General features: G+C 51.5%; 1 protein-coding gene across 2 annotated transcripts; it reads right to left on the reverse strand.

Annotated features, from left to right (window-relative positions):
• Positions 1–180: 180 nt before the first annotated feature.
• pgm1 (phosphoglucomutase 1) lies at positions 181–14179 on the reverse strand. 2 transcript variants are annotated; one of them, XM_024422307.2, is made up of 12 exons: positions 14074–14179; positions 13340–13739; positions 11691–11853; positions 7286–7429; positions 6676–6801; positions 5982–6172; positions 5558–5712; positions 5250–5365; positions 4741–4876; positions 1385–1568; positions 964–1098; positions 181–331 (listed from the first exon to the last, which is right to left on the reverse strand). In XM_024422307.2, the coding sequence occupies exons 2-12, from the start codon at positions 13583–13585 to the stop codon at positions 242–244; spliced, it is 1686 nt and encodes a 561-aa protein (XP_024278075.1). In that variant the 5' UTR covers positions 13586–13739; positions 14074–14179; the 3' UTR covers positions 181–241. The 2 variants fall into 2 exon arrangements, with proteins under 2 accessions (XP_024278075.1, XP_024278076.1); XM_024422308.2 differs by lacking the exon at positions 13340–13739 and having other exon boundaries at positions 14074–14177.
• Positions 14180–14522: the final 343 nt, after the last annotated feature.

A 14522-nucleotide genomic window follows, 5' to 3' on the forward strand; every position in this document is an offset into this window, starting at 1 on the left:
CACAGTGGGGGGGCAGGGCCAGCAGTCTACGTGATCACAGTGGGGGCAGGGCCAGCAGTCTACGTGATCACAGTGGGGGCAGGGCCAGCAGTCTACGTGATCACAGTGGGGGGCAGGGCCAGCAGTCTACGTGATCACAGTGGGGGGCAGGGCCAGCAGTCTACGTGATCACAGGGCCAGCAGGGGTGGGGGGCAGGGCCAGCAGTCTACGTGATCACAGTGGGGGGGCAGGGCCAGCAGTCTACGTGATCACAGTGGGCCCGGTGCGGCTGGTCTTCTCATGGAGCCCAGAGATCTTCAGCGCAATCTCCACCAGAGGTTTCAGCATGACCTAAGGAAGCCAAACAGTCAAAATTACACTCCAGTCTCACTCGGTCATAGCCTCTTCCTATAACCCCACTGACATCTATGTTATAGTTACAGACTGAACACATAAGTCCAACTAGCCCTGGAACAAGCCAAGCTGAGCCGCTACCATAATGCTTTCACCTATCCAACCCTTTTAGATTTGTAAGCAATAGAAATGGTCCTAAATTAATCTGTGCCATAGAAGGCCTCCTTATCCAAAATGATTGTTTTTTTCCACCATTCTGTCAGTTTGTCTTTCTCACGCCATCAGTCGGTCCCTCCTGCCCAGACCACTCAGAATGATTTTATGAAGTGTCAACTCTGTGCTTTTCAACCTTTTTTTTCTCCCATGGCCTGATATCAACCATGACTCAACTCTTAGCCAAACATTCCTTCTCCTTCAAGTCAACTAAGAATTCATAAAGGCACTGTTGTTGGACCCGTTGACCCAAAACAAGCTAGCTGCCAGGCTTATGTGTGTGTGTGTGTGTGTGTGGTGGGTGTAGAAATACTTCATCATGACAAGTACAAGAGCTCCCCCACTGTGCCTCTAAAATTATCCTGTCACATCCAATCAGAGAAGAGCCCTGCTGCTCCTCAGCCCCCAGGTCTCACCTGTGCGTCGCCGTAGATTTTGGCGGGGTCCTTCTCATAGCTGTCTATGTAGAGCCTGACGGTCGCACCAGCGCTGCCTGTCCCACTGAGACGAAAGATGATCCTGGAGCCGTCGGAGAAGACAATCCTCAGACCCTGAGCGACAGAGAGAGAGAGATAACTAAGGAGGAACTCAATATACTGGGAATATGGAGAAGAACTAATAAATTATATGTGCCTCTAGTGATGCTTCAAGTCTATATTTGCAGGAAATGTGCTGGTCATCTATCAACATTCTATGAACTATTAATATCACAATAATATTGTCATAACTATCCATCACTCTTTATCATGAACATGTACTGACAGAATTGTATCCACCACACCCATGTCCCATGCTGGGATGCCTCTCTCTAGATGCCTTTTTGTCCCCGTCTCTCACCTGGTTCTTGGAGACGCTGCCGTCCACAGGGTCGGTGTAGGCAAAATTGTCAGAGACAGCCACCTCATAGCTCTTGTCTCCCGATGAAAACTTCTGGCCCACAAAGGACTTGTCAAACATCTTAGCCTCAAGCTCCTTAATCATGGTGTTGGCTTTGTCTGAGTCCACTTCTTCATAATCATACCTGTTGTAGACGGGGCGGGGGTTAGGGTTACACCTGGTGTAGACGGGACGGGGAGTTACACCTGGTGTAGACGGGGCGGGGTTAGGGTTACACCTGGTGTAGATGGGACGGGGAGTTACACCTGGTGTAGACGGGACGGGGAGTTACACCTGGTGTAGACGGGACGGGGGGAGTTACACCTGGTGTAGACGGGACGGGGGTTAGGTTACACCTGGTGTAGACGGGAAGGGGAGTTACACCTGGTGTAGACGGGACGGGGGAGTTACACCTGGTGTAGACGGGGCGGGGTTAGGGTTACACCTGGTGTAGACGGGGCGGGGTTAGGGTTACACCTGGTGTAGACGGGGCGGGGGGTTAGACCTGGTGTAGACGGGATAGGGGGTTAGGGTTACACCTGGTGTAGACGGGATAGGGGGTTAGGGTTACACCTGGTGTAGACGGGGGGGGGGAGTTACACCTGGTGTAGACGGGGCAGGGGGTTAGGGTTACACCTGGTGTAGACGGGGCGGGGAGTTACACCTGGTGTAGACGGGACGGGGGGTTACACCTGGTGTAGACGGGACGGGGGGTTACACCTGGTGTAGACGGGGGGGTTACACCTGGTTAGACGGGACGGGGGTTACACCTGGTGTAGACGGGACGGGGAGTTACACCTGGGTAGACGGGACGGGGGAGTTACACCTGGTGTAGACGGGACGGGGGAGTTACACCTGGTGTAGACGGGACGGGGAGTTACACCTGGTGTAGACGGGATAGGGGGTTAGGGTTACACCTGGTGTAGACGGGATAGGGGGTTAGGGTTACACCTGGTGTAGACGGGATAGGGGGTTAGGGTTACACCTGGTGTAGACGGGATAGGGGTTAGGGTTACACCTGGTGTAGACGGGAGGGGGTTAGGGTTACACCTGGTGTAGACGGGATAGGGGGTTAGGGTTACACCTGGTGTAGACGGGATAGGGGTTAGGGTTACACCTGGTGTAGACGGGGGGGGTTAGGGTTACACCTGGTGTAGACGGGATAGGGGGTTAGGGTTACACCTGGTGTAGACGGGGCGGGGGTTAGGGTTACACCTGGTGTAGACGGGATAGGGGGTTAGGGTTACACCTGGTGTAGACGGGATAGGGGGTTAGGGTTACACCTGGTGTAGACGGGATAGGGGGTTAGGGTTACACCTGGTGTAGACGGGACGGGGGAGTTACACCTAGTGTAGACGGGATAGGGGTTAGGGTTACACCTGGTGTAGACGGGATAGGGGGTTAGGGTTACACCTGGTGTAGACGGGATAGGGGGTTAGGGTTACACCTGGTGTAGACGGGATAGGGGGTTAGGGTTACACCTGGTGTAGACGGGATAGGGGTTAGGGTTACACCTGGTGTAGACGGGATAGGGGTTAGGGTTAAACCTGGTGTAGACGGGATAGGGGGTTAGGGTTACACCTGGTGTAGACGGGACGGGGAGTTACACCTAGTGTAGACGGGATAGGGGGTTAGGGTTACACCTGGTGTAGACGGGATAGGGGGTTAGGGTTACACCTGGTGTAGACGGGATGGGGGTTAGGGTTACACCTGGTGTAGACGGGGCGGGGGTTAGGGTTACACCTGGTGTAGACGGGCGGGGGGTTAGGGTTACACCTGGTGTAGACGGGGCGGGGTTAGGGTTACACCTGGTGTAGACGGGGCGGGGGTTAGGGTTACACCTGGTGTAGACGGGGCGGGGTTAGGGTTACACCTGGTGTAGACGGGGCGGGGTTAGGGTTACACCTGGTGTAGACGGGGCGGGGGTTAGGGTTACACCTGGTGTAGACGGGGCGGGGGTTAGGGTTACACCTGGTGTAGACGGGGCGGGGGTTAGGGTTACACCTGGTGTAGACGGGGCGGGGAGTTACACCTGGTGTAGACGGGGCGGGGAGTTACACCTGGTGTAGACGGGGGGGGGTTAGGGTTACACCTGGTGTAGACGGGCGGGGTTAGGGTTACACCTGGTGTAGACGGGGCGGGGGTTAGGGTTACACCTGGTGTAGACGGGGCGGGGGTTAGGGTTACACCTGGTGTAGACGGGGCGGGGGTTAGGGTTACACCTGGTGTAGACGGGGCGGGGTTAGGGTTACACCTGGTGTAGACGGGGCGGGACGGGGGTTACACCTGGTGTAGACGGGGCGGGGGTTAGGGTTACACCTGGTGTAGACGGGGCGGGGGTTAGGGTTACACCTGGTGTAGACGGGGCGGGGTTAGGGTTACACCTGGTGTAGACGGGGCGGGGGTTAGGGTTACACCTGGTGTAGACGGGGCGGGGTTAGGTTACACCTGGTGTAGACGGGCGGGGGTTAGGGTTACACCTGGTGTAGACGGGGCGGGGGTTAGGGTTACACCTGGTGTAGACGGGGCGGGGGGGGGTTAGACGGGGCGGGGGAGTTACACCTGGTGTAGACGGGGCGGGGGTTAGGGTTACACCTTATGAAAAATCATAATCGGTCGACCTTCAGTACAGGTGCATCAAAGCTGGGACCGAGAGACTGAAAAACAGCTTCTCTCTCAAGGCCGTCAGACTGTTAAACAGCCATCACTAACATTGAGTCTATGTTGGCAGCAGCCACTCAATCTCTAGCCACTTTAATAATTGGATGCAATAAATGTGTCACTTAAACAATGCCACTTTATATAATGTTTACATACCCTACTTCACTCATCTCATATGTATATACTGTACTCTATACCATCTACTGCATCTTGCCTATGCCGTTTGGCCATCGCTCATCCATATATTTATATGTACATATTCTAATTCATTCCTTTACACTTGTGTATAAGGTACACAAGAAGTGCCAGAGCAAGGCCACCCAACACCACACAATCACCCATACTTAAAATGTATGCATGCATGACTGTAAGTCGCGTTGGATAAAAGCCTCTGCTAAATGGCATATAATATTTATTACATTTTAAAATTAGGGTTACACCTGGTGTAGACGGGACGGGGGTTAGGGTTACACCTGGTGTAGACGGGACGGGAGTTGTGAAATTGTTAGATTACTTGTTAGATATTACTGCACGCTCAGAACTAGAAGCACAAGCATTTCACTACACTCCCATTAACATCTACTAACCATGTGTATGTGACCAATCTGCTTTGATTTGACTGCACCACTGGAGGGCAGCAGAGTTCAACCACTAACCTGGTGAAGAAGTTCCTGCCAAATTTGTTCCAGTGGTCTTTCATGATCTCTTCCACACTCTGCTTCCTGTGGGCTAGGATGGACATCCAGGCCAGCACCGCCCACAAGCCGTCCTTCTCACGGATGTGATCAGAGCCTTTGGTAAACAATGAAGAGAGGAGGGGAAGATATGTACAAACACAATGCCTTGCCCAACTGACTGGAACGATGTAACACCACTGACTCACTTTATCAAACTACTAGAGCTGATATAATGCATACAAAGCTACATTATGCTGTACAACTAGAATGCTGGTCTTTGGAAAAGAGAGCAATGCTCACTATGTAGGCTGGTAAGCTTAACAAAAATCATGCCATGTGGCTGGAGGCTGTTAATAACAAAGTTCATAACACAACTGACAATGTAAACAAATGTGTGTGTTATTTTAGTGAGTGTCTGCCGTCTTTTGTTCTGCCATGGCCCTGGTCAGCTAACATTAAGATCCCAGTCCTCCTAACTCCTAACTCACCAGTGCCGAAGCTCTCCTCTCCGCACAGAGACAGCTTGCCAGCGTCCATCAGGTTGCCAAAGAACTTCCAGCCAGTAGGAGTCTCATACAGATTCATCTTCAAGGCTTTAGCCACACTGAGGCACAGTGATAGGATATTCAAATGAACTATTTAGCTAACTCCGCCAATTAAACATTAATGAGGAAACTGAAATGCTGATTAATGTGCACTGTCCCAGCAAAATAAATGTCATAAACAAACAAAATTAAAAAAGGTACAATCAAGAAGAAGCTAGGAATGGACTGCGTGGAGTGGACGTTAGGCTCACTTGTCCAGAGCTCCGCTGGTGGGCATGCTGCGGGCCAGACCTTTGACCCCAGTCTTCTGGAAGTAGGGGATGCAAGTGATGTTGGCTGCAATGATGGCCACAGAGTCAGAAGGGTTGACAAAGAAGCCATGCTTTCCAAGGACCATGTTACGATCCTGAGGAGAGGGTAGGAATAGAGAGCAGAGGGTAGGAGAACAGAGGAGAGTTCAGCATCTGAACAGACTGCAGGAGATAAAGAGGTTTGGATTGTGGGATGATTCAAGGACTGGTACTATGGACACGGGTCATGCATGGAATAGCCTCAATTTCAAGCTGCCTTCAGCCGAGTGATGAACGAGACCTGGAGCCTATATTTGAACTATGGGTGAGATGGGGATGAGATGGGGCTGAAATCTTCAACTGGTTCCCCCGACTGTCAACTTACACCGTCACCATCAAAGGCGGCTCCGAGGTCATAATCTCCTCCCTTCATGGCGTTGACCAGGTCAGAGGCGTAGGTCAGATTGGGGTCAGGGTGATGCCCACCAAAGTCCTCCTTGGGGACACAGTTGAAGGCACCGTCGGCGGCAGCGCCCAACTCCTCACAGACAATCTTCTTCACGTAGGGTCCAACCACTGAAGGGGGTAAAGGTTATCATGAAGGGAGGTGTGGCTGTACAGAGCATTGCGTGGCTGTACAGAGCATTGTGTCTCTGCTGGGAATCTATCTGAACTGAAAACAGCATTGTTGAGAAATCAGACTATTGGACAATAAGTCACGCAGTACTGAAGATACAAACATTACTGAGAGCAGGAATCAAATTCATTACATTTTAGTCAATTAGCAGACACTCTTATACAGAGTGACTTACAGGAACAATTAGGTTTAAGTGCCTTGCTCAAGGGCACAGACAGATTGTTCACCTAGTTGGCTCTGGGATTCGATTACTGGCCCAACGCTCGTAATCATCAGGCTACCTACCACCATCTCTACCTTGTAGCTAATGCTATAGCACAAACATTTAGACAAGGCATTACAAGCACACAGATCATTGTTAATAGAGGGACCTGTGGTATCATACACCAGTCAGCTGAGCGGATCAGTGATCTACAGTATATCTACAGTATATGTAGAGTACCTCCGTGCATGGCATCCAGACGGACTTTAATGTGATTGGCTCCAGACACAAGCTGTTTTAGGGCATTGAAGTCGAAGATTCCCCTCAGCATCTCAGCGTAGGACTCCACAGAGTCCACGATCTCCACTGTAGAGGACAAACAGCAGTTAGGATAGATTAGATGTACTAACTATTATAAACTGGGTGGTTCGAGCCCTGAATGTTGATTTTGGCCAGAAAGCCGTGGTATATCAGACCAGGTGTATGACAAAACATTGGTAACCAGTTTATAACAGCAAGAGGGCACCTCGGGGGTTTGTGGTATATGGCTAATATACCATTGCTAAGGGCTGTATACAGGCACTACGCATTGTACCTAAGATCAGCCCTTAGCTGTGGTATATTGGCCATATACCACACCCCGTTGTGCATTATTGCTTATGTAGCCTGTTTCTAGACTTAGGAGAAGACATACAACTAGAAGACATACACATACTTTACTGATTGCAATAATACACCTGAACTTGAGTGCCTTGCCCAAGGATTTGTACCAGTGAGCTTCTCCCAGGTTTGGTCTCCAAGCTAACCCATCCCTGTCAGTTGAGAAGAATTCCTGCCCATCCTGCTGTACCTGTCATGGGCTTGAATGTGTCCACCTCAAAGGTCTGCTTGCCGATCTTGGAGATGTCAACCTTGAGGTCGGGGCAGATGTGGTACTCTGTTAGGCTCTTGCTGATCTGGAATATTTTGTCTGTGATTCCCTCGGGCGCAGGACCTGGAGACAGACACATACAATAAGGAGAGGAGGATAAAGAAGAGGCTAGAGAAATATTATGTAAAACAGCCACGTTCCGTAACTAGGCATCCTAAACCTTGCTAAGTAAAGTTTAAATGTTACCCCATCTCTCACTGTCCTTTCTCCCCTATGGCTTTCCCCTTTTTCCCCATTCCTTGCCTCCATCCTCTTCCCCATGTCTCACTGGCCTTTTTCCCCCTTCCTTGCCTCCATCCTCTTCCCCATGTCTCACTGGCCTTTTTCCCCCTTCCTTGCCTCCATCCTCTTCCCCATGTCTCACTGGCCTTTTCCCCCTTCCTTGCCTCCATCCTCTTCTCCATGTCTCACTGACCTTTTTCCCCCTTCCTTGCCTCCATCCTCTTCCCCATGTCTCACTGGCCTTTTTTGCCTCCATCCTCTTCCCTTGCCTCCATCCTCTTCCCCATGTCTCACTGGCCTTTTTCCCCCTTCCTTCCTCCCTCCTCTTCTCCATGTCTCACTGGCCTTTTTCCCCCTTCCTTGCCTCCCTCCTCTTCTCCATGTCTCACTGGCCTTTTTCCCCCTTCCTTGCCTCCCTCATGTCTCACTGGCCTTTTTTCTTTTTACTATTTTCTACATTGTAGAATAATAGTGAAGACATCAACTATGAAATAACACGTGGCATCATATAGTAACCAGAAAAGTGCTAAACAAATCAAAATATATTTTATATGAGATTATTCGAAGTGTTACACCATCTCTCACTGTCCTTTCCCCTTTTTTACCCCTTCCTTGCCTCCCTCCTCTTCTCCATGTCTCACTGGCCTTTTTCCCCCTTCCTTGCCTCCCTCTTCTCCATGTCTCACTGGCCTTTTCCCCCCTTCTTTGCCTCCCTCTTCTCCATGTCTCACTGGCCTTTTCCCCCCTTCCTTGCCTCCCTCCTCTTCCCCATGTCTCACTGGCCTTCCCCCCTTCCTTGCCTCCCTCCTCTTCCCCATGTCTCACTGGCCTCCCCCCTTCCTTGCCTCAATCCTCTTCCCCATGTCTCACTGGCCTTTTTCCCCCTTCCTTGCCTCCCTCCTCTTCCCCATGTCTCACTGGCCTTTTCCCCCTGGCTTGCCCCTTTTTCCCCCCTTCCCATGTCTTCCCCATGTCTCACTGGCCTTTTTCCCCCTTCCTTGCCTCCCTCCTCTTCCCCATGTCTCACTGGCCTTTTCTCCCCCTATGGCTTTCCCTTTTTCCCCCTTCCTTGCCTCCCTCTTCCCCATGTCTCACTGGCCTTCCCCCACCCCCTCCTTCCTTGCCTCCCTCCTCTTCCCCATGTCTCACTGGCCTTTCCCCCCTCCCTTCCTTGCCTCCCTCCCCTTCCCCATGTCTCACTGGCCTTCCCCCCTTCCTTGCCTCCCTCCTCTTCCCCATGTCTCACTGGCCTTTCCCCCCTTCCTTGCCTCCCTCCGATTCCCCATGTCTCACTGGCCTTTCCCCCCCCTTCCTTGCCTCCCTCCTCTTCCCCATGTCTCACTGGCCTTCCCCCCCCTTCCTTGCCTCCCTCCTCTTCCCCATGTCTCACTGGCCTTTTCCCCCCTTCCTTGCCTCCCTCCTCTTCCCCATGTCTCACTGGCCTTTCCCCCCCCTTCCTTGCCTCCCTCCTCTTCCCCATGTCTCACTGGCCTTTCCCCCCTTCCTTGCCTCCCTCCTCTTCCCCATGTCTCACTGGCCTTTCCCCCTTCCTTGCCTCCCTCCTCTTCCCCATGTCTCACTGGCCTTTCCCCCCTTCCTTGCCTCCCTCCTCTTCCCCATGTCTCACTGGCCTTTCCCCCTTCCTTGCCTCCCTCCTCTTCCCCATGTCTCACTGGCCTTTCCCCCCCCATCCTTGCCTCCCTCCTCTTCCCCATGTCTCACTGGCCTTTCCCCCCCCATCCTTGCCTCCCTCCTCTTCCCCATGTCTCACTGGCCTTTCCCCCCACCCTTCCTTGCCTCCCTCCTCTTCCCCATGTCTCACTGGCCTTTCCCCCCACCCTTCCTTGCCTCCCTCCTCTTCCCCATGTCTCACTGGCCTTTCCCCCCATCCTTGCCTCCCTCCTCTTCCCCATGTCTCACTGGCCTTTCCCCCCCCATCCTTGCCTCCCTCCTCTTCCCCATGTCTCACTGGCCTTTTCCCCCCATCCTTGCCTCCCTCCTCTTCCCCATGTCTCACTGGCCTTTTCCCCCATCCTTGCCTCCCTCCTCTTCCCCATGTCTCACTGGCTTTTTCCCCCCTCCTTGCCTCCCTCCTCTTCCCCATGTCTCACTGGCCTTTTCCCCCTTCCTTGCCTCCCTCCTCTTCCCCATGTCTCACTGGCCTTTTCCCCCTTCCTTGCCTCCCTCCTCTTCCCCATGTCTCACTGGCCTTTTCCCCCTTCCTTGCCTCCCTCCTCTTCCCCATGTCTCACTGGCCTTTTCCCCCTTCCTTGCCTCCCTCCTCTTCCCCATGTCTCACTGGCCTTTTCCCCCTTCCTTGCCTCCCTCCTCTTCCCCATGTCTCACTGGCCTTTTCCCCCCTTCCTTGCCTCCGTCCTCTTCCCCATGTCTCACTGGCCTTTTCCCCCCTTCCTTGCCTCCCTCCTCTTCCCCATGTCTCACTGGCCTTTCCTTGCCTCCCCCTTCCTTGCCTCCCTCCTCTTCCCCATGTCTCACTGGCCTTTCCCCCCTTCCTTGCATCCCTCCTCTTCCCCATGTCTCACTGGCCTTTTCCCCCCTTCCTTGCATCCCTCCTCTTCCCCATGTCTCACTGGCCTTTCCCCCCTTCCTTCCTTGCCTCCCTCCTTCCCCCCCCCTTCCTTGCCTCCCTCTTCCCCATGTCTCACTGGCCTTTCCCCCCCCTTCCTTGCCTCCCTCCTCTTCCCCATGTCTCACTGGCCTTTCCCCCCATCCTTGCCTCCCTCCTCTTCCCCATGTCTCACTGGCCTTTTTCCCCCCTTCCTTGCATCCCTCCTCTTCCCCATGTCTCACTGGCCTTTTCCCCCCTTCCTTGCATCCCTCCTCTTCCCCATGTCTCACTGGCCTTTTTCCCCCTTCCTTGCATCCCTCCTCTTCCCCATGTCTCACTGGCCTTTTCCCCCTTCCTTTCCCCCCTTCCCTCCCTCTTCCCCATGTCTCACTGGCCTTTTTCCCCCCTTCCTTCCTTGCCTTCCCCCTCACTGGCCTTCCCCCCTTCCTTGCCTCCCTCCTCTTCCCCATGTCTCACTGGCCTTTCCCCCCTTCCTTGCCTCCCTCCTCTTCCCCATGTCTCACTGGCCTTTTCCCCCCCATCCTTGCCTCCCTCCTCTTCCCCATGTCTCACTGGCCTTTCCCCCCCATCCTTGCCTCCCTCCTCTTCCCCATGTCTCACTGGCCTTTCCCCCCCCATTCTTGCCTCCCTCCTCTTCCCCATGTCTCACTGGCCTTTCCCCCCCCATCCTTGCCTCCCTCCTCTTCCCCATGTCTCACTGGCCTTTCCCCCCATCCTTGCCTCCCTCCTCTTCCCCATGTCTCATTGGCCTTTCCCCCCCCCATCCTTGCCTCCCTCCTCTTCCCCATGTCTCACTGGCCTTTCCCCCCATCCTTGCCTCCCTCCTCTTCCCCATGTCTCATTGGCCTTTTCCCCCCATCCTTGCCTCCCTCCTCTTCCCCATGTCTCACTGGCCTTTTCCCCCCCTTCCTTGCCTCCCTCCTCTTCCCCATGTCTCACTGGCCTTTTCCCCCTTCCTTGCCTCCCTCCTCTTCCCCATGTCTCACTGGCCTTTTTCCCCCTTCCTTGCCTCCCTCCTCTTCCCCATGTCTCACTGGCCTTTTTCCCCCCTTCCTTGCCTCCCTCCTCTTCCCCATGTCTCACTGGCCTTTTTCCCCCTTCCTTGCCTCCCTCCTCTTCCCCATGTCTCACTGGCCTTTTCCCCCCTTCCTTGCCTCCCTCCTCTTCCCCATGTCTCACTGGCCTTTTTCCCCCCTTCCTTGCCTCCCTCCTCTTCCCCATGTCTCACTGGCCTTTTTCCCCCTTCCTTGCATCCCTCCTCTTCCCCATGTCTCACTGGCCTTTCCCCCCCCCTTCCTTTCCCCCTCCTCTTCCCCATGTCTCACTGGCCTTTTTCCCCCTTCCTTGCCTCCCTCTTCCCCCCTTCCTTGCCTCCCTCCTCTTCCCCATGTCTCCCTCTCCTGTCACTGTTTCCAGTCTCTCTCCTCCCTTCTCCGTTTATCCCCTTCCTGTCTTCAACCTCTCCAATTCATCTCTCTCCCGCTCCTCTCCCTCCCTCCTGTCCCATCTCACCTCCGGAGGCGATGTTATACTTGATGCCAAAGTCTCCTGTAGGGCCACCGGGGTTGTGGCTGGCCGTGAGGATGATTCCTCCCACGGCTTTGAGCTTGCGGATTACACAGGACACAGCGGGGGTGGACATGATGCCATTCTGACCAATGACCAGGTGGCCTATCTGCATGGAGACAGGAGAGAGAGGGAGGAAGGGATGGAGAGAACAATGGGTAAATTATCATTCTCCGATGTCATGTTTTATATATTAAACTGTAAGTCATATATTACATTGACCTATCCAGTCGACACACGTAAGTATGAAAATAGAAGGAGTGCACAGATTCAACACAATTCGCCATTGGTGAGTTCAGGCTGCTATGTGGGCGCTAAACAAGCAGCTGAGTGACATGGGAGAGTATGGAAAGTAAACCATGTCTAGGGCAGGGTTTTCCTAAACCCCCCAGGTGCATGTTTTGTTTTTTGCCCTAGCACTAAACAGCTGATTCAAATAACTAACTCATCATCAAGCTTTGATTATTTGAATCGGTTGTGTAGTGCTAGGGGTTGGTGGGTTATTCTGACCTCTACCCAATTGAGATGGTTTGGGATGAGTTGGACCACAGAGTTATGGAAAAGCAGCCAACAAGTGCACAGCATATGTGGGAACTCCCTGGAAAAGCATTCCAGGTGAAGCTAGTTGAGAGAATGCCAAGAGTATGTAAATATGTCATTAAGGCAAAGGGTGGCTACTTTGAATAATCTCATATAAAATATATTCAGATTTGTTTAGCACTTTTCTGGTTACTATATGATGCCACGTGTTATTTCATAGTTGATGTCTTCACTATTATTCTACAATGTAGAAAATAGTAAAAAGAAAAAGAAAAAAACCCTTAAAGGAGTAGGAGTGTCCAAACTTTAGACTGGTACTGTAGGTCGCAAATAAAAGAAGCAATATGTTATACATCATGAATAAGAAGAGTTCTGATGATCATGTTCCTTTTGTGCAGGATTATATGGAACAGATCATAGTGGAGCTATATGGTGTGATAATGACGTTGGTCTGTCTGAACATTGTGTTCAGCCAGGGGGTCAGTGTCGCTAGTGCTCATGTTGTGCCTGGGCTCCGTGACAGCATACCACCACACCGACCTTTCCTCTAAAGTTGCAGAGGGAATGAACAGAACCCAGCTGTGCCACTGACAGTCTCCTTATGAAACAAGCCCTCAATGCCGCACTTTTTACAATTACTGCAACCTTGCAGAGAACCGCTGTCTTTGTTCATATACTAAACATGCATGGCAAGGAAGAGTGTCCACTGACTGTTTAGGCTACATAATGGGAAAGGAATGGTGGTGTTTTTCATCAACGTGGGAAAGGGCACCATGCAATCTCCCCTCTGTGCACTTCATCAAAAGATCAGTAAGCACAACTTTTATTTGGAAACTATCAGACCAGGGTTGAAATAAGCTTTGCTATCTGTATCCAAAATAAAATAACGTATCGGCATTGGCAACAATGTATCCGCCAAACTTCAAAACTGATGAAGCGCTACAATGTACCACTGATTGGAGCGGTCACTGTCAACACTGGGAGCTGTCAAAGACGCTAGGCTAGCTGCTAATGGTATACGTGTTTGGGGGTGAGGCCATGGTATTATTACTGACCCCATTAGCAGCGGCGATCTGGATGATCAACTTAATGGCATCTTTCATGAAAAACCTTCCATCGCCTCCCACTACGAGCAGTCCAGGCTGACGCTCCGCTGGTTCGATGCAAGAGATAATGCTTTGAATGAAGTTCTCCGCATAGTGCTCATTCGTTTGAAAGACTGTCACTCTTTTCCTCAGTCCACTCGTGCCAGGCTTCTGGTCGGGATAAGCCTTGGTTTTGACTACTGTGATTTTCGTCATTTTCCACAAAAGGTTGACAGCCCGTGTGATCCGCGTATTCGGTTGAGGCGAATGCACCGCATAGCTGCCACACGTACACACTCCAAGTTCCCCCTTGGTTAGGTCCTTCCCACCTCTAGATTTAAACGGACAGTACTGGACTTTGATTCAAGGCCTGGCGCATAAAATAAACAATATTCAAAAGAAGTCTGATGCCACAATGTATTTGTACCTCAATCATGGCAACACTAGGACCAAAATAAAACTGGAAGATGCAGTATCTAATGGTTTGGCTAATTTCAGTTTGTGACAAAACAAGCAAGTATAGTGTAGAGAGAATCATTGTACCATCTAAATCGCTGTTAAATATATTCTCTATAACCAATATTGTATTTTCAGATTATGAAGCTTGTGTAATAAGCAATAGCCAAAATTAAGAAATAACACACAGAACAGATTTACCGCTTCTTAGACCTGCTTTCAATGAGAATGACAGATCTATAACTCACACTTCTATGTGAATTTGGTCAGTCTCCCAAAAAGTTAGATATTGCCGCTTTAAATGAATAAACAACTGTTCAGATACAACAGTAGGCAACCCTAGTCCTGAAGTTAATGTTTTTTGATTTAACCGACTTGGAAGACCAGGTGTGTTGAATTTAGGCAATCACTGAACAGATCAATTAACTCAGTTGGTCAGGTGTCAAATCAAATTTGATTGGTCACATACACGTGTTTAGCAGATATTGCGGGTGTAGCGAAATCGGGTGTAGCGAATGTGCTTCTATCCAGGTGTTGTCCCTAGTTGGAACAAATTCCTGCAGTCCCTGTTGCACTCCAGGAACAGGGTTGGCTACTGCTGCCCTAGGACCATTCTGTTTTTTATTTTATTTTAAATGTAACCTTTATTTAACCATACAAGTCAGTTAAGAACAAATTCTTATTTACAATGATGGCC

This window comes from Oncorhynchus tshawytscha, linkage group LG05 (genome assembly GCF_018296145.1).
Source record: "Oncorhynchus tshawytscha isolate Ot180627B linkage group LG05, Otsh_v2.0, whole genome shotgun sequence".
Taxonomy (NCBI): domain Eukaryota; kingdom Metazoa; phylum Chordata; class Actinopteri; order Salmoniformes; family Salmonidae; genus Oncorhynchus; species Oncorhynchus tshawytscha.

Bases quoted from the DNA above. Each gene is read 5' to 3' on its own strand.
- pgm1 (XM_024422307.2), bottom strand. From the start codon at position 13,585: ATGACGAAAATCACAGTAGTCAAAACCAAGGCTTATCCCGACCAGAAG. The intron at 6,173-6,675 runs GTACTCTACATA...TACCCCCTTCAG, and splicing joins TCTGGATGCCATGCACGGAG to TGGTTGGACCCTACGTGAAG. The intron at 1,099-1,384 runs GTGAGAGACGGG...TCTGTCGCTCAG, and splicing joins GCAGCGTCTCCAAGAACCAG to GGTCTGAGGATTGTCTTCTC.